We start from the raw sequence: 27,024 nt of genomic DNA, 5'->3' as shown, positions 1-27,024 counted from the left end.
GCCCCTTAACTGGGGAGAGAGGTGTGTGCCCGGCCACAGGAAAGGGCCTGAGGGCCCTGGCAATGCTCAGGTCCAGCTGAGAAGGCAGTGAGGACACAGACTTGGGAACCAGACAGAGCTGCCGGGCTCTGATCCCGATGGACTTATTGATCGGCACTGTGGTGTTGGGAAATTACTTCTCCCCTCTGTGCCTTGGGCTGCTTTTTTATAAAAGGGAAAAGGAACGATACATACACTTCCCTGAGCTCCTGGGGGGATGAAATGAGTGCTGGGGCACGGAGAAGGCGCTCAGGAACGTGAAGCTCCTAATGTTATTATTCCAAACAAACAGGTCAAGAGAGGGGAGGGGCCTGCCACGGTCACACCGCAAATGAGTGGCATGCGATTTCCTGGACACCACAGGCAGCAGGATCCCCACAACCCAGAGGCTTCTGGGGGAAGGAAACACTTGCTTCTCAGGCAGTGGATCTGTGAAGGAAGGAGGGGCAGGTGAGCCAGACAAGGCGCAGGAAAAGCGAGCGTGCAGCAGGCGGAGGCCGAGGGGCTGAGGGCAGCGATGAGCTCAGCAGGGGCGACAGCAGGAGGGCCAGCGGCTCCAGGCGAGGGGCGGCTCCGACACTACAATCACTTGGTGCAAACACAAGACATTTGGCACACCAGACTTTATTTCACAGCACTGATGATAGCTCACTTCTTTCAGAAAGCAGCAGCCAAGGAAAAGGAAGTGGTCCTCCCTGGGGGCGTGCAGCTCATCTTGGTAAGCGGGCCCCTGCTCGGGCCAGTTCGTGGGACCCTTTCTGCCAGTCCCTTACCCGGCTGCGCAGGTCTGATATGATGGCTGTGAGGTCAATGTTCTTCCTCTCATAGCCCTGCAGCTGGTCTTGGCACTCGGCCAGCTTAGCCTCCGTGATCTTGAGGATGTCAGGCAGTTGCTGAAGGTCAGCCAGCTGGGACTGGAACTGCCGCCGAGCCTGGGGTGGGGAACAGAGACACCGTCAGGAAGGGCCCGGCTGCCAACGGGGCTGGGCAGTGTTCTGGAGTTAGGGCGGGGACAATCCACAGGCAGGAGTGTGGCCTGCCCTCATCAGAGGCCTCTTAGCAAGTTTCCAGCTGCTTCCAGCCTGACTTCAACTTGACATTCACTCAGCCACGCAGTGAACACCAGGACCCGGCCTGTGCGAAGGGCTTCCCGAAGCTGCTCATTTCATCCAGTCAATAACCCGCAGAGTAGGTGCTGCCGTCACCGGGTGAGGACATTGCTCTGGGCCAGGCAGCCAAGACCAGGAAGGCCATGAATGAAGTCTGGGATAGTCCACACCCCAGGTCAGAGGTCAAGGTGAGAGCTAGCTGGTCTGGGTCCATCCTTGTACATAACAGGTGACAACTGGGGACCTGAGACAGGCAGTGAGTTGCCCATGGTTATGAAACAAGCTGGTGGCTGAGCCTGGACTGGACTCATCTCCAAGGCTATGCCAGGCTAAGATGGCCACTGTAGTCCAGTGTAGTCCATTCCTCTGCAGGAATATGGCTCTTTGGGAAGGGGAAGTTGGCAAAAAATAAAGACATGGGCATGTGAAAGACCTGCATACCTGAGTTCACTGGGATGCTCCAAGTAGGAGGGGTTTTTGTTTTAACTTTTGTGTTTTTGTAAGGAAATTTCAGAGGGTGAAGGTTAAGAAAAGGGTGAAGCGGCAGATGGGGAGTAGGGGGGAGAGGGTGCGTACATGGCAGGGGGCCAGCCCACGGGGCAGACTCAGCCCATCTTGTGGAGGCAGGTGGGGTCAAGGGCAAACAAGGGCAGATCACAGTCAGACATGGGAGCGGGGGGGGGGGGGAGAACGGGGAGCAGTACCGCCTCGATCTCCTTGTTCATCTCGTCTTTCAGGATCTTGTTCTCTTTGTCACAGCGCTCTAACTGGGCAGCCACCTCGTCGGCCTCCAACCTCGTCTTCATCACCTGCAAAGCCACAGCCCAGTGAGCCGCCTCGGGCAGGGCCGAGTCTGGGTGAGACCCGCCTTCGTGCCCCATCCTTCCCGGAGGGGCTGCGAGAGGCCTACCTGACTCTTATAGTTGTCAATCATCCCCTCGTAGTTCTTCACCGATGCCTTCAGCTGCTGGACCTCGATGTGTGCCTGGTTGAGCTTGTCCTCCATTGGGGCAAAGCTAGCCTGGAAGGGTGGCTCACATGTAACCAACAGCGGGTTCCGGCTCAGGCGGCCCTCCCTAAGCCAACCCTCTCCCAAGGAACCAGCCCTTACACACCACGAGGCTTCCCCAGAGGCACTGGGCTGACTCCTAACTGGGTACAGATGCTAATCACTGACTTCTGCGTAGTTGGGAAGCGTCTGTACGCATTCATGCACACGGAGCTCAGACCAAGCCACGCTAACCAACGTGGAAGGCCCGAGGAGGCCACACACCTACAGCTGCGTAGCATTTTCGTTCTTCTTGACAAGGATGGGGTTACACTTAGTGCTTCCAACAGACTTTTTACTTATTCAAAGGAGGGCAGAACATGCTTATGAAGTTATCAATGGCTTGTAAACACCTTCTCAGGTCAGCAGGTCCTCCTATAACTCAAGGCCTCACCTGAGCTGGGCAACACTAGTCATGGTGTCTCAACATGGTACAATGCACAGTTGTCACTTAAGACTTCAAGAGCTGACCTAAAGAGATGTCCATGGGGGCCAGTGCTGTGGCGTAGCAGGTAAAGCCACACCCACAGCACTGGCATCCCATATGGGCACCAGCTGGAGTCCTGGATGCTCCACTTCCGATCCAGCTCCCTGCTATGGCCTAGGATAGCAGTGGAAGATGGCCCAAGTCCTTGGGCCCCTGCACCCTCGTGGGAGACCCGGAAGAAGCTCCTAGCTCCTGGCTTTGGATCAGCTCAGCTCTGGCCGCTATGACCATTTGGGGAGTGAACCATCAAATGGAAGACTCCTTTCTCTCTCTCTGCCTCTGTGGAACTTTGCCTTTCAAACAAATAAAATAAATCTTTAAAAAAAAAAAAAAAAAAAAGCAAGCTGTCCATGGGGCTGGTACTGTAGCACAGCGGGTTAAAGTCCCAGCCTGACTACATGAAAACGCTCGACAGCGCCATGCGCTGCCATGGGGCAGCTGTCGCTCTCCCCTCGCCCGTGCAAGTGTGAAGGTGTGCATTACCTCAGTGTCTGCACACACCTGCCAGGACTCACTCAGGCACCTGCTCCCTGCTAATGGCACTGGGGAACAGCAGAAGGGCCCAGTGCTGAGTCCCTGCCACCCACGAGGGAGACCTGGATGGAGCTCCCGGCTCCTGGCTTCGGCGTGGCCCAGCCCTGGCTGGTGCAGCACTTTGGGGAGTGAACCAGCAAAAGGCCTCTCTGGCTCTCTCTGCCTTTGAAGTAAATAAAAATGTCTTTAAAAAGAAAACCACAAATATGCCCACAGCAGTATTATGGGAACAGCCCAGTGTGACGTAGAGGCTTCACGGCACAGCACTGAGAATGAGCTACACCACCACACAGCAGGACACCTGTCAACACCTGCTATGTGCATATCTACACAACTCCAGCTCAGAGATCACAAGGGGACTAATCCGTGACGCCTGGGGCTGGCACTGTGGTGCAGCAGGCTAAATTAGGCCTCCACCTGCAGTGCTGGCATCCCATGTGGGTGCTGGTTCCAGTCCCTCAGCCCCTGCTGCTCCACTTCCGATTTAGTTCCCTGCTAATGTGCCAAGGACCTGGCCCAAGTCCTTGGGCCCCTACACCCACGTGAGAGACATACACGGAGTCCAGGCTCCTCGCTTCAGCCTGGCCCAGCCACAGCAATTGTTACCATTCAAGGAGTGAACCAACAGATGGAAGGCCTCTCTCTGTCTGTCTCTCCTTCTCTATAACTGCCTTTCAAATAAATAAATAAATTTTTAAAAAAGAAATCAGGATAGTGATTACCTCTGCAGGGGCATTAGTAAGAGGGGGCTGTTAGGTTCAATCAAAAGTGATTGGGAGGCCAGTGCCGCGGCTCACTAGGCTAATCCTCCGCCTTGCGGCGCCAGCACACCGGGTTCTAGTCCCGGTCGGGGCACCGGATTCTGTCCCAGTTGCCCCTCTTCCAGGCCAGCTCTCTGCTGTGGCCAGGAAGTGCAGTGGAGGATGCCCCAAGTGCTTGGGCCCTGCACCCGCATGGGAGACCAGGAGAGGTACCTGGCTCCTGGCTTCGGATCAGCGCGGTGCGCCGGCCGCAGCGGCCATTAGGGGGTGAACCAACAGTAAAAAGGAAGACCTTTCTCTCTGTCTCTCTCTCTCACTGTCCACTCTGTAAACAAAACAAAAACAAAAACAAAACAAAACAAAAAAGTGATTGGGAGAGTCTGGCGCTGTGGCACAGTGGGTTAACACCCTGGCCTGAAGCACTGGTATCCCACATGGGCGCTGGTTCTAATCCTGGCTGCACCTCTTCCAATACAGCTCCCTGCTATGGCTTGGGAAAGCAGTAGAAATTGGCCCAGGTCCTTGGGCCCCTGCACCCACATGGGAGACTGGAAGAAGCTCCTGGCTTCGGATCAGTGCAGCTCCGGCCGTTGTGGCCATCTGGGGAGTGAACCATCAGATGAAGACCCCTCTTTCTCTCTCTCTCTTTCTCTCTGCCTCTCCTCTCTCTGTGTAACTCTGACTTTCAAATAAATAAATAAAAACCACCAACAACAACAAAAAAAAAGTGATTGGGAGGGTGAAAGGGCCAATGTTGTGGCTTGCAGGTTAAGCCGCCTCCTGCAATGCCAGCTTCCTAACTGCTCCTCTTCTGATCCAGGTCTCTGCTAAGGTGCCTGGGAAAGCAGTGGGAGTGGCCCAAGTGCCTGAGCCTCTGCACCCACATGGGAGATCCAGATAAAGTCCTGCTTCCTGGCTTCAGCCTGGCCCAGCCCTGGCCACTGCAGTCAACTGGTGAGTGAACCAGCAGGTGGAAGATCTCTCTTTCTCTGTAATTCTGCCTTTCAAATAAAATAAATCCTTAAAAGCAAAAAGGTTGGGGGAGGGGGGGCAGCGTTGTGGCACAGCCAGCAAACTGCCTGCAATGCTGGCATCCCATAATGGAGCACTGGTTTGAGTCCCGGCTGCTCTGCTTCCAGTCCAGCCCCCTGCTGATGCACCTGGGAGAGCAGCAGAAGACGCCCAGGTGCTGGGGTCCCTGTCACTCATGTGGGAGACCAGGATGGACTTCCTGCCTCTGGCTTTAGCCTGGCTCTAACCTGGCTGCTGTGGCCATCTGAGGAGTGAACCAGCAGATGGAAGATCTCTCTCTCTCTGTCTCTCCCTGTCACTCTGCCTTTCAAATAAACATTAAAAAAAAAAAAAAGTTATTGAGAGGGGCCATGGCTGTGGCGTAGCTGATTAAGCCACTGCCTACACAGCCGGCATCCCATATAAGCACCTGTTTGAGTCCCGGCTGCTCCACTTCAGATCCAGCTCCCTGCTAAAGCGCCTGGGAAGGCAGTAGAAGACGGCCCCAGTCCTTGGGCCCCTGCACTCATGGGGAAGACCCAGATGAACTCCCGGCTTCAGCCTGGCCCAATCCCACCCACTGCGGTCATTTGAACCATCAGATAAAAAGAAAGATATATCTGTCTCTCCTTATCTCTCTGTAACTCTGCCTTTCAAATAAATAAATATTTTTTAAAAAGACATTAAAAATAAATAAAAAGCCATTGAGAGACAAAGTGTATTCACTTTATGAAAATTGTAGGATATGTGAACTTTTTTAAACAACAAAAAACAAAATCATTGGCCCCGATCAATAAAAACATCAAGATCAAACCTGGCTCCGCAGTGACAACCTTGTCCAGTGCCTCTCCCTGTGCTGCGCTGTGAGGGTGCACAGGCAGACCGTAACAGCCAGGCCTCAAGAGTCAGACCCAGGTTCAAATCCCAATTCCAGCTCTTCCCTGGGCAAAATCTTGGCAGGAAACCTGGCCCCTCTGTCTCCCTCTCTGTAAACCTCAGCCTCCCTGCCCACTCTCTGTAAACCTCAGCCTCCCTGCTCCCTCTCTGTAAACCTCAGCCTCCCTGCCCACTCTCACAAAGACCTCATTTCTTCCAAGGAAACTGCAGCAACCTAAGACGAACCCAACTGTCTCGCCCAGGCCCAGCATCCAGGCCTTTCTGCCCAGAGGGCTGCCCAGCTTACCCGCACTTGGCCTCCAGGCCTCTGGAGAGCTCTGGCTCCTGCCTGCCCCGCCCCCTCCCCCAGCTGCCCAGGCCCTGGGTCCCGCTGCACACCTTCAGCCTCTCGTTCTCCAGCTTGAATGCGGAATACTCGGCCGTCTGACGGTGTAGTCTCTCCACCAAGCTGTCCCGGTCTTCCCGCATCTTCTCCTCCAAGGTTTGTTGTTGGTTTACAAGATCTGTCACCCGGCTGGAAGGGCGCAGCAAAGTGGAGAGAGACAGAATCAACTCCACAGGCTCCGAGGGGCCCGGGGCTTTGTGTGAAGGGGACCAAGTGCCCTACCCAGGCCAGCTCCCGCCTCCTGGCACGCTGCCTGCTTGCTGCCCCGCCCCCAAGCAGAGCAGCGCTGCACTGCCTGCCTTGTGCCATTGCTGCTGCGGCCTTCCCCACAATGTTCTTTTAAGATTTGTCTCCCATGGGGCAGGTGTGTGGAGTAGCAGGTTAACTTACCGCTTGGGGTCGCCCACATCCCATATCAGAGTGTCATTCTGTGCCCCGGCTACACACCGGGAGGCAGCAGATAAAAGCTCAAGCACTTGGGCCCCGGCCATGCATGTGGGAGACCCAGATGGAGTTCCAGGCTCCTGGCTTCAGCCTGGCCCAGCCCCAGCCATTGCAACCATTTGGGAAGTGAACCAGCAGATGGAAGACCGCTCTCTTTCTGAGTGTCTGTCTCTGTATTTTTCTTTTTTTTTTTTTTTTTTTTTTTGACAGGCAGGCAGAGTGGACAGTGAGAGAGAGAGACAGAGAGAAAGGTCTTCCTTTGCCATTGGTTCACCCTCCAATGGCCGCTGCGGCCAGCACACCACGCTGATCCGAAGGCAGGAGCCAGGTACTTCTCCTGGTCTCCCATGGGGTGCAGGGCCCAAGCACTTGGGCCATCCTCCACTGCCTTCCCGGGCCACAGCAGAGAGCTGTGCCTGGAAGAGGGGCAACCGGGACAGAATCCGGTGCCCCGACCAGGACTAGAACCCGGTGTGCCGGCGCCGCAAGGCGGAGGATTAGCCTAGTGAGCCGCGGCGCGGGCTCACTCTGCCTCTCAAACAGATGAAAATAAACAGACATTTAAAAAAAAAATCATCTCCCACACCACTCCCTCTAAGAAGCTGTTTATGGTAGCCTTAGGCGATGACTTGCTATGATGGGTGTGTCCATTCCAATCCTCCCCTGAGCCTGAGACACTCCCTGGAGACTTGGACCAGGGACAATGCATCTGGGAAAACGGTGGAAGGTGGCCAAAGTGCTTGGGCCACTGCCACCCATGTGGGAGACCTGGATGGAGTTCCAGGCTCCTGGCTTAAGTCTGGCCCAGCCGGGGCCATTATGGCCATCTGGGAAGTGAACCAGTAGATGAAACTTTGTTTCTTCCTCTCCCTCTCTATAACTCTGCCTTTCAAATAAATAAATAAATCCTTAAACAAACAAACAAACCAGTTGCCATCACTGGGCAGACAACCAAGAGAAGACACAGGGACCGCCAGCTGCCCCATTCTCTAAGCAGAGGAATGAGGGGACCAGCGTACAGGGGCCAGGCCCAGCCTCTGTGACCACAAACACGGGGCCCCTCCAGGCACCTGCCAGTGTTAGGACCTCACTTCCAACCAGGGAGCCCAGCTGACCCCACGTCTCAGTCCAGGGCAGCCCCTGACTGGGAGAGACCGTGGCACCGTCAGGAGCACGTGGCCTGCCTCGAGTGGCCAGGCCCCTCCACTCGCACACCCAAGTCCCTCAGTGGGCTCCCTTCCGAACGCGAGGACGTACTCGTTCAGGACAATAATTTCCAGCTCGAGGTCTCCCTTGTCTTTCACCACCTGGTTGTAGCGGCTCCTCCACGACTCCAGAGTAGATAAAGCTTCAGCAACATAAAGATCCTGGGAACGAGGGACGGCGGACGGCGGCCGTCAGTCTGGTGCCTGCCCAGGCTGCAGGGGCCGGGCCAGGGCGCTCCTCAGCTCCTCGCTCTGGCAGCCTGAACCTCACTCCATGTCGCCTCCCTGGAGAAGGCCAGGAGCCACAGGGAGGCCAGCTGTGCTCCGACTGCCAGCAGATCCTCCGGAGCCATCGTCCTCGCCCACAGTGTGGATGCAGCTACGCAGTCCACAGACCCCCACTCATCTCCAGCTGCCCACCTCCCCGCCCCCAGCCGGCCACCTTCCCAGCCGCTCACACCTCTGGCCATCAATCATCCTCCCCGCCCCGCCCCCTCGGCCGCCTGCCCGCCACCTTGTCGGCGAGTTGCACGTGCAGCTGCTCGGCGTATTCCTCGCTCTTCTCGGCCCGCTCCTTCTGGGCCCGGATGGCCTTCTTCAGGGCTTCCTTGTCGCGGTCTCCCTTCTGCTTCAGCTCCTTCAGCTGCTCCATGATGGCTTCCACTTCTGCCTTGTGCTGGTTCCCACTTCGTTCCAGGTTCTGGGCAGCGGGAGGAGAGGGAGGGCGGAGGCAGGCAAAGCAGGGGGAGGGGAGGTCAGGGGAAAGGGGAGCCAAACAGGGCATGAAGGCCGTGAGGCTCTGGGCTCCCCTGGGTAGGCCAGAGCGCCCACAGACCCTCCTGGATCTCCCAGCCCTTCAGGTCTTGATGTGGGACATAACTCCTCTGGAATCCCTCCCGACATCCAGGCCCTCTCCGTCGCTCAGAGCTGGGAGCATGTGAGAATTCCCCATTCTCAGTTACACTGAGGGCCAGGGCACGGCACCCAACCTGTCACCGCTGCAGGCTTCTCTGCTCACTGCCCTCGCCACTGTCCCAGAGTCTGGCAAAAGCCTCGGGGCTTCGGCGGCAGCAGCTGACCCAAGCGGCACCCCTGGGGCCAGGCCTGCCTCCCCCAGCCCCCCTGTGGGCCAGCAGCTACCTTGATCCCCTGGGGCCAGGCCTGCCTCCCCCAACCCTCCTGTGGGCCAGCAGCTACCTTGATCTGCATGCACAGGCGGCTGTTCTCGGCCTCCTTGCACCGAAGCTGCGCCTGCAAATGCCCACGCATGGACTCCATGGACTTGGAAAGCTCAGACGCTGTCTTTGCTTGAGCCTTGGGAGAGACGGGAGAAGTGAGGGAGCCGGGTGGTGGAGCCAGCTCTCTGCAGACCCACCACGCCCCACCAGCTCGCGCAGAGGCACGCGCGCTGGGGACGGCACCTTCTCACACTGTATCTCCTGCAGGAGCTCTTCCACCTCCTTGTCCTTGTCTTGCAGCATTAACAGCAGGCGCTGGGAGAGAAGGCACACTGTCACGCGCACGCACACTGTCTCGCGCCCCTGGGAGGCAAAGAGGCCCAGCCCGGGAAGAGAAGCTCCTCACGTCTTGGCCCTTGGAGCCCGTGGTCCCAGACACACTGGTTCCGCATCAGGGAGAGGTAGGAAGCACTCCACTTATGTATTTAAAATTTTTCTTAAACACTGAACATGTATTTATTTTGCAATTTTTAAAAGGTAATATTAATGTAGAAAACTTTAACAACCAAAAATCTCTAAAGAATCACCAAAACCCACTGTGTCTGTACGCTAAGTCCCAAGTCTGCTGTTCTGTAACTGCAAGCTCACATGTGCCACCCCGTGATCAAGCCTCGCACACTCCTGAAACAGGCACTCACGTCTCAAGTTACTGATGCGTGCCATCAGGGAGCCTCTGGAGCTGGGGATGCGGTTTGGGCAGGCTCAGCACAACTGCCGAAGCTCCACCCCTTCCTAGTGACTCAGCTGGGCCTCAAGGCCAACGCCACATGAGGAGAACTGGGCCTGCACCTCCTTCCCTCTCCTGGAGACCCACCGAGGGCATCAGCCTTCAAAGCTCCAGCAGTCTCGGAGTTAAGAAGCCTGCTTGTTCCAGCCGCCGAGAGTTTCCCAGATTTATCCGGACAGAGAACCAAGCCCTTATCATTTCTCCCCCCATTTTCATCTTGAGGAAAGAAAGAGTCCATGTAACAGACTGGAATGTGCTGTAAAAGTCTAGAATTGGAACCGTTAAGTAGAAAAGCATCTACTTTTTGAAGGCTGTGAATCCCTAATACAAATAGGGGACGTGGGATCCCAGGCCCTGGTGATTTGTAAATGCATCGTGGTACAGCAGGTGGACAAGCACCAGGGCCCCCACACTGCTGGCCAGCCTTGGGCCTCGAGCTTCCAGGCGGCTAACCACAGCCCCGAGGAGCAGGCAAGACCAGAGACTTCAGTTCCCGTGCCCGTCAGGACACTAAGACCAGAGCAAAGCCAGAGCAGGGCTCCCCCTCCGGCCCGGATTCGGCACCGAGCCCTCTGGCTACTGCGCCCGCGAGGCCTGCCGGGGTGCTGCAGTTACCGCTTTCTCGGAGTCGGCCTCCGCCAGCCGCTTCAGCAGTGCTCCTTGTTGCTCCATTAGTCTTTCGGAATCCTTGGAGGAAAGGAGAGGGAGAGAGAGCCGGGTCATCGAGCAACAACCCAGACGTCCACAACCCACGGTTCTCCAAACACCTCTGCCAATGTTAGAATAAGAAATCAGCGAACACCAAGAAAGCCTAGGTCCCGCCCACACCCCCCGAGCCCTCTCCCGTAGCTAGTCTGACCGGGCCCTGGCAGCCCCTGCTCTGTGCCCTCGCACATCGCTGCGCCCGGAGTGCACCCTCCGGCTTCACAGGACGGGAAAGACACAGGGAATTTCACAAAAATGACATCACACTGCATTCCATAAAAATGACATCACACTGCATTCCATAAAAATGACATCACACTGCATTCTACAAAGATGACATCACACTGCATTCACATGCTGCAACTTAATTTTTAAAAACCAATCTGATGAGGGCCACTGCTGTGGCGTAGCGGCTTGCAATGCCGGGCCGGCATCCCATATGGGTGCCAGTTCAAGTCCTGGTGCTCCTCTTCTGATTCAGCTCCCTGCTAACGCACCTGGGAAAGCAGTGGAGCTGGCCCAAGTGCTTTGGCCCTTGCACCCATGTGGGAGACTGGGATGAAGCTCCTGGCTCCTGGCTTTGGCCCAGCTCAGCCCTGGCTGTTGAGGCCATTTGGGGAGTGAACCAGTGGATGGAATATCTGTCTCTCTCTCTCCCTCCCTCTCTAATTCTGCCTTTCAAGTAAAATAAATAGATCTTTTAAAATAGAAAAAAAACAGTCTTATGGAGATAAAAACATGGATGCCATACAGTCCAGCCATTTAAGGTGTACAATGCAGTGACTATAGTTAATAACACTCTTGTACACTTGAAATTCACTAAGGGGATCTTTAGAGTTCTCATCACACACCAAAAAAGTAATTCTGCAAGATAATGGATATTAATTAGCTTGACTGTATCTGCACATCAAGTCATCTTGTTGAACACCTTAAACATACATAATTTATATTTGTCAGCTATGCCTCAATAAAGCTGAAAACAGCAATGGCTTTTGGTATATTAATTTTTTTAAACTGTAGTAAAATAAATATAATGTAAAACTTGCTATTATAATTACTTTTTTTAAAAAAAGATTTTGATTTATTTATTAGAGAGATAGAGCTACAGACAGAGAGAGGGACAGAGAGGGAGAGAGGTCTTCCATCTGCTGGTTCACTCCCCAGGTGGCCACAATGGCTAGAGCTGAGCCCATCTGAAGCCAGGAGCCAGGAGCTTCTTCTGGGTCTCCCATGCAGGTGCTGGGGCCCAGGCACTTGGGCCATCCTCCACTGCTTTCCCAGGCTACAGCAGAGAGCTGGATTGGAAGTGGAGCAGCTGGGACATGAACTAGTGCCTATATGGGATGCCAACACTGCAGATGGAAGCTTAACCCACTATGCCACAGTGCCAGTCTATTATAATTACTTTTAATTGTGAAATTCAGTGGCATTTAGCACATTTACGCTACTACACAGCCACCACCTCTATCTAGTCCAGAACGTTTTCATGCCACAAAGAGCAACGCTGCACGTACTCAGCAGCCATCCCCTGATGCTGACCTGGACTCCATGGCCCTGAAAGGGTGGTGTGTGGGGTCCTAAGTGCCAGGGGGCACCGGGGACACGAGCCTGGACTGAACAACGTCTGTTCTGGGTAAGAGTTCAAATTATTCGACCCTTCATCTCCCATTAGAGGTGGGCTCCAGGATAGTAACAGACGCTAAGGAGCCAAAAAGGAGAAACACTGGGTAGAGCAAGGTTTCTGAAGGTATCAGTTTCAAGACAAACCACAGCAGTGCCCCCATCTCCCAGCACCTGTTAGGTACCAGGATGCACACCCCTGTCCATGCCTCCTCTCTAATCCTGACGAAACCCGTGTGCATGCTATGAAGCCCATTTTATAGGTGGGAAAGCTAAGGCTTAGAGATAAGAATCACCCACTTGGCAATCACCAAGCCAGAAACGAAACAGGCACGAGTGTTTCAGAGAAGAATCTGACCCTAAGCGGTAAAAGTGACACAAGCATATCCGAGAAATTCTCAGGGTCACCAGGACAGCACACGGATGCGTAGACACCAAGCAACTGAAAACGTAAGTGTCAACAACGGAACAACAGACCAATTGCAGCATACTGTAAAGTGAAATACAGCAGTGAAAATTCATAACCTTAGACCTTAACAGGGTAAACATGATGCAGAGTGAGCAAAGCAAACTCCGAAGAACATATATGCTTACGGACAGTGCAGTGGGTTAGGCCACTACCTACCATGCCAGCATCCCATAAGGGCGCCGGTTCTAGCCCCAGCTGCTCCTCTTCCAATCCAGCTCTCTGCTATGGCCTGGGAAGGCAGCAGAAGATGGCCCAAGTCCTTGGGCCCCTGTGACACTTGCTGGAGACCAGGATGGAGTTCCAGGCTCCTGGCTTTGACCTGACCCAGCCCTGGCTGTTGTGGCCATTTGGGGAGTGAAATCAGTAGATGGAAGATCGCTCTCCATCTCTCCCTTTAACTCTTTCAAATAAATAAATAAATCTTTTAAAAAAAAGAACACATATGGAAAAATCATCACTTACATAAAAAGGTTTAAAAATTTGCCAAACAATGTATGTGTCACTTGGGGTACACACGTGTGATTAAATCTACCACATTCAAGATAAAGGTTCACTGTGAGTGGAGCGAAATGAGGGATTTAACTGCATGGACAACATTTTATTTTGCAAATTAGGCCACAAGCCTGCCACTTTATATATTGCTACATCTTTATTTACTTATTTTTATTTCATTTGAGATGTAGAGAGACAGAAAGAGATCTTCCATCAGCTGGTTCATTCCTCAAATGCCCACAACAGCCAGGAATCTGGAACTCCATCCAGGTCTCCCATGTAGATGGCAGGGACCCAAGAACTTGAGCCAACCTGCACTGCCTCTCAGGGTGTGAATTAGCAGGAAGCTGGACTAGAAGCGGAGTAGCTGGGACTCAAACCAGGCACGCCGATACAGGATGCAGGCAACCCACGCAGGGACTTAACTGCTGCGCCAAATGCTAGCTCCTATACACTCTTTTCTTTTTTAAAAATTATTTCATTTATTCAAAAGGCAGAGTTACGGAGAAAGGGACAGAGACCTTCCATCTGCTGGTTCACTCCCTAGATGGCTGCAATGAACAGGGCCGAGCCAGGCTGAAGCCAGGAGCCAGGAGCTTCACCCAGGTCTCCATGTGGGTGCAGGAGCCCAAGCACTTGGGCCACCTTCTGCTGCTTTCTCAGGTGCATTATCAAAGAGCTGGATCAGAAGTGGAGCAGCCAGGACCCGAACCAGCACCCATACGGGATGCTGGCACTGCAGGTGGACCTTAACCCATTATGCCACAACTCCAGCCCCTGCTCCCATACATTCTGTGTTAATTTATTAAAATAAAAATTAAGATTGGCAATGTTTTTTTAAAAAAATAAAGAATGCTAAAGTGAAATAAAAGTCATTTCATGGAAGTCGGCATTTTGAGACCCTTGGCACCCTCTCACTGTGAGCAACGGGAAGGCGCTGTGTACACCATCATCTCCGCAGAGATGTTCACCAACATAGCATTATGTGGGATGTGCTGCACGGAATCCAGCCACGTGGCCACCAGCATGTGGGTGTGCGAGGAAGTCACAGACGCGCACACTATGGAGTACTACTCAGCCGTAAAAAGGGAGAGGGGCCAGCGCTGTGGCATAGTGCGTAAAGCCACTGCCTGCTGTGCCAGTACCCATATGGGCACCAGTTCAAGTCCCGGCTGCTCCACTTCCCATCCAGCTCTCTGCTGTGGCCTAAGAAAGCTGTGGAAAATGGCCCACGTCCTTAGGCCCCTGCACCCACGTGGGAGACCTGGAGGAAGCTCCTGGCTCCTGCCTTTGGATCGGCGCAGCTCTGACCCACTTGCGGCCATCTGGGGAGTGAACCAGTGGATGGAAGACTTCTCTCTCTCTCTCTCTGCCTCTGCCCCTCTGTAACTCTGCCTTTCAAAGAAATAAATAAATATTTATAAAATAAATAAATAAAAATAAAAAGGGGGAAAACCCTGTTGTGCTTGACTGCGTGGACGGGCCTGGAGGACATTATGCTAAGTGAAATAAGAGAGGCCCAGCAGAGGGCGAATCCTGAACAACCTCACTGGCTGGGACCTACAGAGGCTGCCAGGGCACCAGGAGCTGAGTGGTGCTGGTCCCAGAGACCTACTTACAACAAAGCGACTGGGGCTAACACTGACGTCATATACTTGAAAAGGCCCAAGAGGCTGGTTAGTCATTCTCACCACTAATAAATGAGCATGCAAGCACTACGTATGTTAATTAGCTCGCGCAGCCATTCCACAATGCACATACACACTGCAAACATCACGTTGTACACGATAGATAAATGGTTTCTACTTGGCAACTTAAAATAATGAAAAGACAAATGTAAAAAAGGTATTCACAACATGTCTCAGAGAATACTGATCTTTCTACTTTTTCTAATTCTATTTATTTGAAAGGGAGAGAGACAGAGAGACAGAGACAGACAGAGAGAAAGAAGACCGCCCATCTACCAGTTTGCTCCTTAAATGCCGACAACAGGTGGGGCGGGGTGGGGCCAGGCCAGGCCGATGTCAGAGGACAGAAGCTCACTCCAGGTCTCCCAGTGGGTGGCAGGGACCCCATTACCTGAGCCACCCTCCTCCGCCTGCTATCTCCCATGACGCACATTAGCAAGAGGCCAGAACTGGAAGCTGAGTGGGCATGCAAACCCAGGCACTTCAACGTGGGCTGAGAACATCCCGAGCAGTACCTAATCGCCGCCCCAGATACTCACCCCGAGAACATCTTTTAAAAGCACAAAGTGATACCACATAATTTGTGCCTGCCGACGACTAATTATTCTCCTGTCTCACAAAACCCCAGGCCTGGCTCTCTTCCCCACGCACCACGACCCCTGCAATGGGCTGAACGCCCCCTACTGCCCACTCTCCTCCTGACCCCAGGGTCTCTCCTGTGCACCTGGCCCAGCTTCAACAACCAAGACGGCACCCGTCTACTATTCCGTTAACCCTGCGGCCCGCTCTGGTCGGGCACCCGCGGCGCCGCCTGCCCGCAGACAGGGTGGCGGCCCGAGCCCGAGGCCCGGCCCAGCCTGGGGTCACCTCTTTGCAGTGCTGCTCCCTCAGCAGGTCTCGGAGGGTGCGGTTGGTCTCCTCAAACGTGCTCAGCTTCTGCAGCAGAAGCTCCTTTTGCCTCGTGAGGGTGTTGATGTCCGTGCAAGTCATCTGTTTTTCCTGGAAGGCAAGCAGGCAGCCTTAGGTGCGGGGAGAGAGAAGAGGCAGGCCCCACAGCGGGGTCCAGAGGTGCTGGTGCCAGGAAGCCCCGGCAAAGACAGCCGGCTCCGGTCGGGGCCCAGGTGGTCAAGGGCAGGCTTCCCGGAGGAGGCAGACTGCAGGGACGGGCTCCGGTCGGGGCCCAGGTGGTCAAGGGCAGGCTTCCCGGAGGAGGCAGACTGCAGGGACGGGCAGGAGGCTCAGTGTGGTTGAGGACAGTCAGGCAGGCTCCCTGGAAGAGGCGAGGACAGCGGCATCTGGCGGCTGATACTTGCAGGAACCAGACACAGGCCTCGACTACTGTGACTGCGAGTGACCCATGGTGAGGTCTCCTGGAGGCCCTGGCCCCCACAGTCAGCTGCCAAGGTGAAGGCCCCCTCCCCGTGCAAATGAGAGTGGGGGAGGGGCGGGAGCTGAACAGTTGGGCTTGCCCTCCCCCGAGCCTGGGCATGTCATAAAGTCAGCTGGTGACTGCGTAAAGACCCCACCCCACCCCAGGGCCGGGGTGGCTCTGCCCGCCTACCGTTTTCAGCTTTCCGATGGTGTCCTTCAGGGCCATGACTTGCTTGGCGGCCGCGGCTCCGTCCATTTCCGCCTCGACCAGCTTGGACATGAGGCACTCCTTCTCCTGTTGCAGGTGTTTCTTCTGAAGCCTGGGGCCACAAGGACAGGGTCCGTGAGCCCCCGTGAGCCCCCCGGCCCTGCCCGCCAGAGCTCACAATGGGCTCCGTGAGCCCCCAGGCCCTGCCCGCCCAGAGCTCTGAGGCTGCCTCACAATGCCCTGAGAGGCTGCCCCTTGTCAGGGAACAATGGGTGGGGGCGGGGATGCTCCTCTGGGAGGGGCACCAGACCAGGGCCCCCGCTCCAGGTGACACGATGCCACCTGGGCCTTGCTCCTCTCCCAGACAGCCACTGTGGTCACCACCCGTCTGCTCGGGCCATTCCCCTGCTTTTAAAACCCTCTGGCCGGCGCTGCGGCTCAATAGGCTAATCCTCCACCTAGCGGCGCCGGCACACCGGGTTCTAATCCCGGTCGGGGCGCCGGATTCTGTCCCGGTTGCCCCTCTTCCAGGCCAGCCCTCTGCTGTGGCCAGGGAGTGCAGTGGAGGATGGCCCAGGTGCTTGGGCCCTGCACCCCATGGGAGACCAGGAAAAGCACCTGGCTCCTGGCTCCTGCCATCGGATCAGCGCGGTGCGCCGGCCGCAGCGCGCCGGCCGCGGCGGCCATTGGAGGGTGAACCAACGGCAAAGGAAGACCTTTCTCTCTGTCTCTCTCTCTCACTGTCCACTCTGCCTGTCAAAATAAAATAAAAAAAAATAAAAAAATAAAAAAAATAAAAAAAAAACCCTCCTTGGCTCCCAACTACCTTCAAAGTGCACCCCAGATGCTCAAAGTGGCTGCTAGAGGCAGACCCCGGACCACCTCGGGGCACCTCTCGCCTCTGCCCGTCGGCTCTGGCCTGCTCTCCACTCTTCAGTGGCAAACGCCTCCCCCACGGACGTCCCTGCCGTCTGGCTTTCCTTCCTGACACCCACCATCCCCAGAGCTCCCCCCACAGTGTGAACCACAAGGGCCACAGGCGGTGAACACGGGACGGGGTGAACAGGAGCAGAGCCTGCCCCTCGGCGGCTCGGGCGGCTCGGGCGCCCTGGCGGGGCGGGGCGGGGCGGGGCGGCTCGGGCGCCCTGGCGGGGAGGGGCGGGGCGGCGGCGGGGCGGGGCGGGGCGGGGCGGGGCGGGGCGGGCGTACACGGTGAAGTCCTTCTCCTCCTTGATGCGCTCGATGTTGTGCCTCAGCAGGTTGTTCTCGTGCTCCGTCTCGGCCAGCTCGTGCGCCACCTCCTCCAGCTCCTCCTTCCGCTCCTCCAGGAACCGCTTGGCCATCTGGCGCTCCCCCTTCTGCATCTTGACCTGCACAAGGGCACCCACGCAAGGGCCGCTGAGGGAGACTCCTCTCTGCCGCAGTGCTGGGCCCAGAGCTATGGAGCCCCCACCCCCCGCCCGAGAGCCAGAGACCCCGAGCCAGGCAGTCTCGAGTGACCGTCACAGCTTGAGTCTCCCCGTTCTGTAGACGAGGAGACGGAGCAGAAAGAGCCTGAGTGACTCACTGGTTGGGGATGGAGCCCAGCTGCACACCATGGTTCGGTGGACACACCATGGGAGAGGTGGGGCAGGAGGGCCCGGCGCCAGGCAGCCAGCCCCAGGCTCTCCGGGGCACCCTGGACCCCCAGGACAGGGTGGAGGGTTAAAGACACTGTGAAGTCACATTAGCAGCCAGCACCTGGACTTGAACACCCACTTCCTGGGTGGGGACCTTAGACTGGCAGGCTCGGTTTCCAATCCCATTGCCACATCCCACCCGAGACACGCTCAGCAGTGAGCCCTAAGGTCCTTCGCCTCTACTGAGCTTCTGTGTAAAACGGAACACGTGGGCCCGCTGCCCAGTCGACGCGCCTCTGTAACGGGGACACTAATGCCACCAGTTTCCGTCAGAAAGGCCTGCCAAGCAGAGCAGGGGGCAGGTCATACGCAGAGAGGACCCTTGGCAGCCAGAGCAAGCCAGCTACCTCCCGGGAGCACCGGGGGAGCTGGGCAGCCCCGGGGAAGGCTCCACCAGCAATGCGCCTGGACCGAATGGTACATTGTCGGGGCACCAGAGGTCCAGCCCCCACCTCCCTCACCTCCGACTTGAGACAACCAACCGCGTTCATTAGACTGTCAATCTTCTTATCGTAATGGTTCATTTTACAGTGACCCGAGTCGTCATCCTCTGTAGAGAGGTCACTTAGCCGCATCACTGACACCAGCTTTTCTGACGACGGTGGCGTGATCTCCAGGCAGTGAGGTGGGTTCTGACGTCAGGGAGGGAGAGACACGTAAGCTCCTGAGGCAGCACCTCACGCAGCAGCGCACTGCCATGCCAGGCTGGCTTCCCGGAACAGCGCAACGGCCACCCCCAGGCCCCAGGGGAGGAGCACCACCCCTCCCGGAGCACTGCCTACCCGTGCACGCTTAAAGTTGTCTGCAAAGAATTTCTGACTCCGAGAGGAGACGTTCTAACTCAGTTACAACGTCAAGTTTTCAATAAAGAACATAACAAACTGACAAAAGCATTGACGCCCACAGCTGGCAGAAGCTTGGGGCATTATCTGCTTTCTCACGCCCAGAGAAGAAAGGAAGTTTGTCCAAAGGGTCTTAAATGAACATGAACGCTGGGGCTGGCGTCGGGGCGCAGGAGGTTAAGCTGCCGCCTGTGATAGCGGCATCCCACATGAGCACCCGCTTCCAGTCCTGGCTGCTGCACCTACGATCCAGCTCTCTGCCAACGCACTGGGAAAGCAGCAGAGGCTGGCCCAAGCCCCGCCACCCACAGGGAGACCCAGATGCAGTTCCAGGCTCCTGGCGTCGGCCTGGCCCAGTCCCAGATGTTGCGGCCATTTGGGGAATGAAACACAGGACGGCCTCTCTGTCTCCCTGTCTCTCTGTAACTCTGCCTTTCAAATACATGAGTCTTTTTCTTTTTTTTTTTGTTTTTTTTTTTTTTTTGTTTTTTTTTTGACAGGCAGAGTGGACAGTGAGAGAGAGAGACAGAGAGAAAGGTCTTCCTTTGCCGTTGGTTCACCCTCCAATGGCCGCCGCGGCTGGCGCACTGCGGCCGGCGCACCGCGCTGATCCGATGGCAGGAGCCAGGAGCCAGGTGCTTTTCCTGGTCTCCCATGGGGTGCAGGGCCCAAGCACCTGGGCCATCCTCCACTGCACTCCCGGGCCACAGCAGAGGGCTGGCCTAGAAGAGGGGCAACCGGGACAGAATCCGGTGCCCCAACCGGGACTAGAACCCGGTGTGCCGGCGCCGCTAGGCGGAGGATTAGCCTAGTGAGCCGCGGCGCTGGCCCCAAATACATGAGTCTTTAAAAAAAAAATGAATGCATGAGAGTAGATCAGTTAAGGGAGTAAATAAAATTGCTCAAAAAGGTACTTCAGAGACGCACAGGGAAATCTGAAAATCAGATAAATGATGTTAAGAAATGAAGTCCTGGGGCCAGTGTCAGTGTTGTGAGGCAGCAGGGTGAGTGACCACATGAGCGCCGGTTCAAGCCTCAGCTGCTCCATTTCTGATCCAGTTAGTTCCAGTTAGCACATGGGAAAACAGCACAAGATTGCCAGAGTGCCTGGGCCCCTGCCACCCATGTGGGGGACCTGGATGGAGCTGTAGGCTCCTGGCTTCGGCCCGGCCCAGCACTGGCCTGCTGGAGCCATCTGGGAAGTGAACCAGCAGAAGGAAGGTCCCTTTCTCTTTGTCCCACTGTCTCTGTAACTCTGCTTTTCATAGAAATAAAATGAATCTTTTTTTTTAAAAAAAAGAGATAAAGTTCTTAGGACTAATCATTGTCATATAGAAAAATACTAGAAATAGTATTAGAAATGTACGTGAAGTAAACAAATGGATTAAGTTTTTCAAAATTGCAAAGAAAAATGCTCATGATGTGATATCTTGAAAATAGTTTCAAAAATATATCAGCAGGCCAGCGGCTCACCAGGCTAATCCTCCACCTTGCGGCACCTGCACACCGGGTTCTAGTCCCGGTCGGGGCACCGGATTCTGTCCCGGTTGCCCCTCTTCCAGGCCAGCTCTCTGCTGTGGCCAGAGAGTGCAGTGGAGGATGACCCAAGTACTTGGACCCTGCACCCCATGGGAGACCAGGATAAGTACCTGGTTCCTGCCATCGGATCAGTGCGGTGCGCCAGCCACGGCAGCCATTGGAGGGTGAACCAACGGCAAAGGAAGACCTTTCTCTCTGTCTCTCTCTCTCACTGTCCACTCTGCCTGTCAAAAATAAATAAATAAATAAATAAAAATGAAAAAAAAAATATCAGCAAGCGGTTGGCGCTGCGGCATGGTGGGTAAAGCCGCCACCTGCAGTGCCTGCATCCCAGATGGGCATCAGTTCAAGACCTGGCTGCTCCACTTCCCAATCAGCTCTCTGCTGTGGCCTGGGAAAGCAGTGGAAGATGACCCAAGCACTTGGGCCCCTGCACCCACGTGGGAGACCTGGAAGAAGCTCCTGGCTCCTGGCTTTGAATCGGATCATCTCAGCTCCAGCCATTGTGACTATTTGGGGAATGAACCAGCAGATGGAAGACCTTTCTTTCTCTCTCTCTCTCTCTCTCTCTCTCTCTCTGCCTCTGCATAGCTGTCTTTCAAATAAATAAGTAAATCTTTAATCTAGGGATACATATATATATATATATATATACATATATATCAGCAAAGTTTTTTTTTAAATGTACAAGGGTGGGCACCATGGTACGACAGGTGAAGCTGCTGCTTGGGAGGCCGCATCCCACACTGGGGCGCCTACTGTGAGCCCCACCCACTCTGCACTTCCAATCCAGCTTCCAGCTAAAGCGCCTGGGATGCAGTGGGGGACGGACCAAGTGCCGGGGTCCCTGCCACCCGTGTGAGAGAGACAAATGGAGTTCCAGGTTCCTGGCTTCAACTTGGTCTATCCTGAAGTTGTGGGTATTTGGGGAGCGAACCAACAGATGAAAGATCTCTCCAATCTCTCTGTCACTCTGCCTTTGAAATAAATAAATCTTACCCCCAAAATGCACAAATATTTTAGAAAAGTTCAGGCAAAGCTACATAACACTTTACTTCTTTTTTAAAAGAATATTTATTTATTTATTTGAAAGGTAGAATTACAGACACAGAGAGGGAGAGGGAGAGAGAAAGGTCTTCCAATCACTGGTTCACTCCCCAAATGGCTAAAATGGCCAGAGCTGAGCCAATCCAAAGCCAGGAGCCAGGAGCTTCCTCTGGATCTCCTACACGGGTGCAGGGGTCCAAGCACTTGGGCCATTTTCTACTGCTTTCCCAGGCCACAGCGGAGAGCTGGATCAGAAGAAGAGCAGCCGAGACTAGAACTGGCACCCAGATGGGAGGCCGGCACTGCAGGTGGAGGCTCAGCCCACAATGACACAGTGCCGGCGCCATTAACACTTTAAGACTCCAGAAAGAGGGCTGGCACTGTGTCACAGTGGGGTAAAGCCACTGCCTGCAATGCTGGCATCCCACCTGGGTGCCACTTCATGCCCCAGCTGCTCCATTTCCAATCCGGTTCCCTGCTAATGGCCTGAGAAAAGCAGCAGCAGATGCCCCAAGTGCTTGGGCCCCTGCCACCCAGGCCCAGCATTGGCTGTTACGGCCATTCTGGGGAGTAAATGAATGGATGGAAGATCCATCTCTCTCTCTCTCTCTCTCCCTGTCTCAAAAAAAAAAAAAAAAAAAAAAAAAAGGCTCCAGAAAAAAAAATCTATAATCTGGGGTCTATAATCTAGGGGTGCTGTGGCAGTGGAGTAGGCTCCCATTTGGGACACCCACAGCCCATACCAGAGTGCCCATTTGAGTCCCGGCTGTTCCACTTCTGATCCAGCTCCCTGCTAATGTCCAGGGAAAGCAATGGAAGATGGCCCGAGTCCTTCTGGGACCTATGTGGGAGGCCTGGAAGAAACTCCTATAGGACTCCTGACTTCAGACCAGTCCAGCTGTGGCCACTCTAGCTGTTGTAACCATTTGGGGAATGGACCAGTGGTTGGAAGGTCTCTCTCCCTCTCTCCCTCTCTCTGCAACTCTGCCTTTCAAATAAAATAAACAAATACTTTAAAAAAAAAAAAGTTTTCATGGAAGCATCTCTTCGCTGAGAAAGCTACCAGTATTTTCACTTGTTTAAAAGGTATTTTATTTGCAAAATATACTCATAATATGCATATTACAAAGAAATTCAAACAGGCCATAAAAAAAAAAAAAAAACATTATGGGGCCAGCACTGTGGCATAGTGGGTAAAGCAGCCAGCTATGGTGCCAGCATCCCATGTGGGTGCGGGTTCAAGTCCCAGCTGCTCCATTTCCGATCCAGCTCTCTGCTGTGGCCTGGGAAAGCAGTAGAAGATGGCCCAAGTGCCTGGGTCCCTGCACCCACATGGGAGACCCAGAAGAGGCTCCTGGCTCCTGGCTTCGGATTGGCCCAGCTCCACCTGTTGTGGCCGTTTGGGGAGTGAACCAGCGGATGGAAGTCCTTTCTCTCTGTCTCTCCCTCTCACTGTTTGTAACTCTGTCAAATAAATAAATAAATAAAATCTTAAAAAAAAAAAAAGGCAGCAGCAGCAGCCACTGGGGATGCCCACATTCCATGTCGGAGTGCAGGGTTCCAGCTTCCTGCTACTGCACACCCTGGAGGGTAGCAGGTGACGGCTCAAGAGATGCCCCCCCACAGGAGACCCAGACTGAGTTCCTCGCTTCCTGCCCTTGGCCGGGCCCAGCCTGGGCTACTGGTGGACATGCAGGAACTGAACAAGCAGATGGGTGATCTCCACCTCTTTTTCAAATCAAACAAATAAATGGAAATTTAAAAATAAGAAAACATTAAAGCCAGCGCCACGGCTCACTAGGCTAATCCTCCACCTTGCGGTGCCAGCACACCAGGTTCTAGTCCCGGTTGGGGCGCCGGATTCTGTCCCGGTTGCCCCTCTTCCAGGCCAGCTCTCTGCTGTGGCCAGGGAGTGCGGTGGAGGATGGCCCAAGTGCTTGGGCCCTGCACCCCATGGGAGACCAGGAGAAGCACCTGGCTCCTGCCATCAGATCAGCGCGGTGCGCCAGCCACAGTGGCCATTGGAGGGTGAACCAACAGCAAAGGAAGACCTTTCTCTCTGTCTCTCTCTCTCACTGTCCACTCTGCCTGTCAAAAAATAAATAAATAAAAACTAAAAAAAAAAAAGACAGAAAAGAAAACATAAAGTCTGTCATATTCCAGAGTTAATCATTGCTTACCACTTCCTACACATTCTCCCTCCAAAAATGCTATGCATGTGGACAGCATTGTGGTGTGGTGGATTAAGCTCTGCCTGCTAGGCCAGCATCTCACATAAGCACCGGTTCGAATACTGGCCCCTCCGCTTCTAATCCAGCTCCCTGCTAATGCTCCTGGGAAAGCAGGAGAAGATGGTCCAAGTGCTTGGACCCTGCCACCCATGTGGGAGACCCAAAGGGAGTTCCTGGTTCCTGGCTTCAACCTGGCTCGGTCCTGACCGCTGGGGACATTTGGGGAGAGAACCAGCAGATGGAAGACCTCTCCCTCTTTCCCTGTTACTCTGCCTTGCAAATACGTAAATAAATCTTTAAAAAAAAAAAACTAAAAAGTTAAACAGATATGAACACAATGCACAGAAACACAGATAACAGCGACACCCGTTTTATGTACAAACAGGGCCAAACTCTACAGTCGTGCATCTTCGTGCTTCACTGGATATAAATGTCTGCCTCAATCTGAAAGGCAGAGTTAGAGAGGCAGGGGCGGAGGAGGAGAGGTCTTCCATCCGCTGGCTCACTCCCCAAGTGGCCACAATGGCTGCAGCTGAGCCACTCCAAAGCCAGGAACTTTTCCGGGTCTCCCATGTGGGTGCAGGGGTCCAAGCACATGGGCCATCTTCTGCTGCTTTCTCAGGTGCATCAGCAGGGAGCTGGATTGTAAGTAGAGCAGCCAGGACTCAAACAGGCACCCACAGGGGATGCCAGCACTGCAGACAGCTCAACCCACCATGCCACGCCAGCCCCTCTCAATCTTGAACGGCTGTTTGGTACTCCATTGTATGGAGGCATCATAATTTAACCAGCACCATATCGCTAGACATTTAAGGTGCTACCAAATTTTCTTTATTATAAACAATGCCATAGCAGACAATTTATAACAGACTTCTATATCCTTTTGTGGCTTGTTAAGGATGAATTCCCATAGTGAAACTACAGAACCAGTGTTCAGACAGGCACCTGCTACACTGCCCCAGGAACCATTCAATCAGTTTCACGGTCCCATCAAGAACGTCTACAGGGGCGGTGCTGTGGCGGAGCGGGTAAAAACGATGCCTGCAGTGCCGGCATCCCACATGGCTTCTGGTTCGAGCCCCGGCTGCTCCACCTCCATCCAGCTCCCTGACAGTGGCCTGGGAAGGCAGCAGAGGACGGCCCAGGCGCTTGGGCCCTGCACCCACGTGGGAGTCGGATGGAGCTCCAGGCTCCTGGCTTCAGCCTGGCCCAGCCCCAGCTATTGTGGCTATCTGGGGAGTGAACCAAAGGATGGAAGATCTCTGTTTCTCCCTCTCTAACTCTGCCTTTCAAATAAAACTTTTTAAAGAAAGGAAAAAGAATATCTACAAAAGTTCATTGATACCCCACATACTTCCTAATAAATTTACAATCTTTTAAACTTTCTTCCATTCAATAAAAATGACAGCCCATTGTTTTTATTTGTAAAATGTATATTATTGCTTGTATACACAGTAAAAAATTCACGACAGCATCTCAATCCCAATGTCTTTCATGCTTTCTTGTACTGGTCAGAATTCTCCATTTATTCCTGAGAACAGCTCATACTCACTTTTGTCCCTGATTGATAAATCAAGGAATGACTGTAAACTTCAGAGTAATAACCTTCATTTTTGAATTATAATTTTTAAAAGTAATAAATTATAAGATAATCTTCAAGAGAATCGTCACTGTAACATAGTCCCAAGTCCTTCCCTTGCACAGTCCTGGGATCTGTGCCTAAATGTTGGCCTTGTCTTATCTTGGAATCTTCCCTCTGCATCTGACTAGACTGCAAGCCCTGGGAGGGTCCGTGTGCCTCGTGTGCAGCTGCGACCCCAGTGTCCAGCAGCGCTGCGCACAGCCCTTGATTAACTACTACACGGACAGATGGACAGATGGCAGAGTGGATGAATGGTGGCTGCAGAGATGGACAAGCAAGATATGTTAAGGCAGAGCCTAAAAATAAAGTCAGAGGCCGGCGCTGTGGCGTAGCAGGTAAAGTCAACGCCTACAGTGCTGGCATCCCATATGGGTGCCGGGTTCAAGTCCTGGCTGCTCCATTTTCCAATCCAGCTTCTGGCCAACATGCCTGGGAAAGGAGCAGAAGATGGTCCAAGTGCTTGGGCCTCTGAACCCATGTGGGAGACCGGAAGAAGCTCCTGGCTCCTGGCTCCTGGCTTCAGCTCAGCTCTGGCCATTGCAGCCATCTGGGGAGTGAACCAGTGGAATGGAAGACCTTTCTCTCGCTGCCTCTCTATGACTCTGCCTTTCAAATAATTTTTTTTTTTTTTTTTACAGGCAGAGTGGACAGTGAGAGAGAGAGACAGAGAGAAAGGTCTTCCTTTGCTGTTGGTTCACCCTCCAATGGCCACTGCGGCGGGCGCACCGCGCTGATCTGATGGCAGGAGCCAGGTGCTTCTCCTGGTCTCCCATGGGGTGCAGGGCCCAAGCACTTGGGCCATCCTCCACTGCACTCCCGGGCCACAGCAGAGAGCTAGACTGGAAGAGGAGCAACTGGGACAGAATCCGGCACCCCGATCGGGACTAGAACCCGGTGAGCTGGCGCCACAGGCGGAGGATTAGCCTAGTGAGCCGCAGCGCCGGCTCAAATAAATCTTAAAAAAAAAAAAAAAAAATTAAGTCATCTTGGCCACTGAAATGCAATGATTCCCTAGGAGATTGTTCCAAAAGGGATTCACATGTTCTCTACGGAATACATGTGCAGGCTGCTATGGGAAGCGCCTCGGAGGGAGCGATGCTTTCTGGGATGTGTATAGTCTGCTGTGTATTTTCACAATTGTGCTTCAGGCACTGTAGCTGTTACTTGCGGAGACACAAGTAGCGCCTCTCTTGTAAAGCAGAGAGCCAAGAATACAGCCTCCTCAATGAGACAGCCTCGGGTCCTAACTCCAGCTCAGCTGCGCCCTGAGACTCCAGGCAAAGCACTTCTCTCTGACCCGTGGCTTCCTCCTCTCCAGTGGGCTCACAGGACCTGCCACAGGGTCTACATGCTCTCAGGGCTCAGCAAGGCGCTCGGTGAACGGGGCCGTCAGGTCGCCAACAGCTGCAGCCACCCCTGAATCCTACCGAGTTCGCGGCCTGCTAGGACCTGACCAGTCCGAGAAGGAGAGGCGGATCAAGACTGCGCCTACCTCCCACTTGCATCCCACATGCCGGGCGGATGACTTTCCAGGGGGCATCCAAGGTACCTTGGTTTTCACCCGGACACTCCGCCGCACATTCACGGTGTCCCCTTTCATTCCGCG

General features: G+C 54.2%; 1 protein-coding gene across 1 annotated transcript; it reads right to left on the bottom strand.

The window, feature by feature from the left end:
- Positions 1-647: 647 nt before the first annotated feature.
- On the bottom strand, positions 648-27,024 carry ODF2 (outer dense fiber of sperm tails 2; the record flags this gene model as incomplete). The annotated part of the gene is given in 14 exon segments (NM_001082046.1): positions 648-971; positions 1,853-1,957; positions 2,059-2,169; positions 6,265-6,400; positions 7,973-8,082; positions 8,435-8,620; positions 9,118-9,234; positions 9,342-9,413; positions 10,501-10,572; positions 15,727-15,858; positions 16,421-16,550; positions 17,648-17,808; positions 18,579-18,749; positions 26,968-27,024. Coding segments are annotated over 14 exon segments (1,782 nt in total), but the record flags the coding sequence as incomplete, so codon positions are not given.

The sequence above is a fragment of the Oryctolagus cuniculus genome, chromosome 1 (genome assembly GCF_051225735.1).
Source record: "Oryctolagus cuniculus isolate XC-2025 breed Fujian yellow rabbit chromosome 1, ASM5122573v1, whole genome shotgun sequence".
Classification (NCBI taxonomy): domain Eukaryota; kingdom Metazoa; phylum Chordata; class Mammalia; order Lagomorpha; family Leporidae; genus Oryctolagus; species Oryctolagus cuniculus.
The sequence above is the reverse complement of the archived record's forward strand: the minus strand, read 5'-3'. Positions and strand labels throughout refer to the sequence as shown.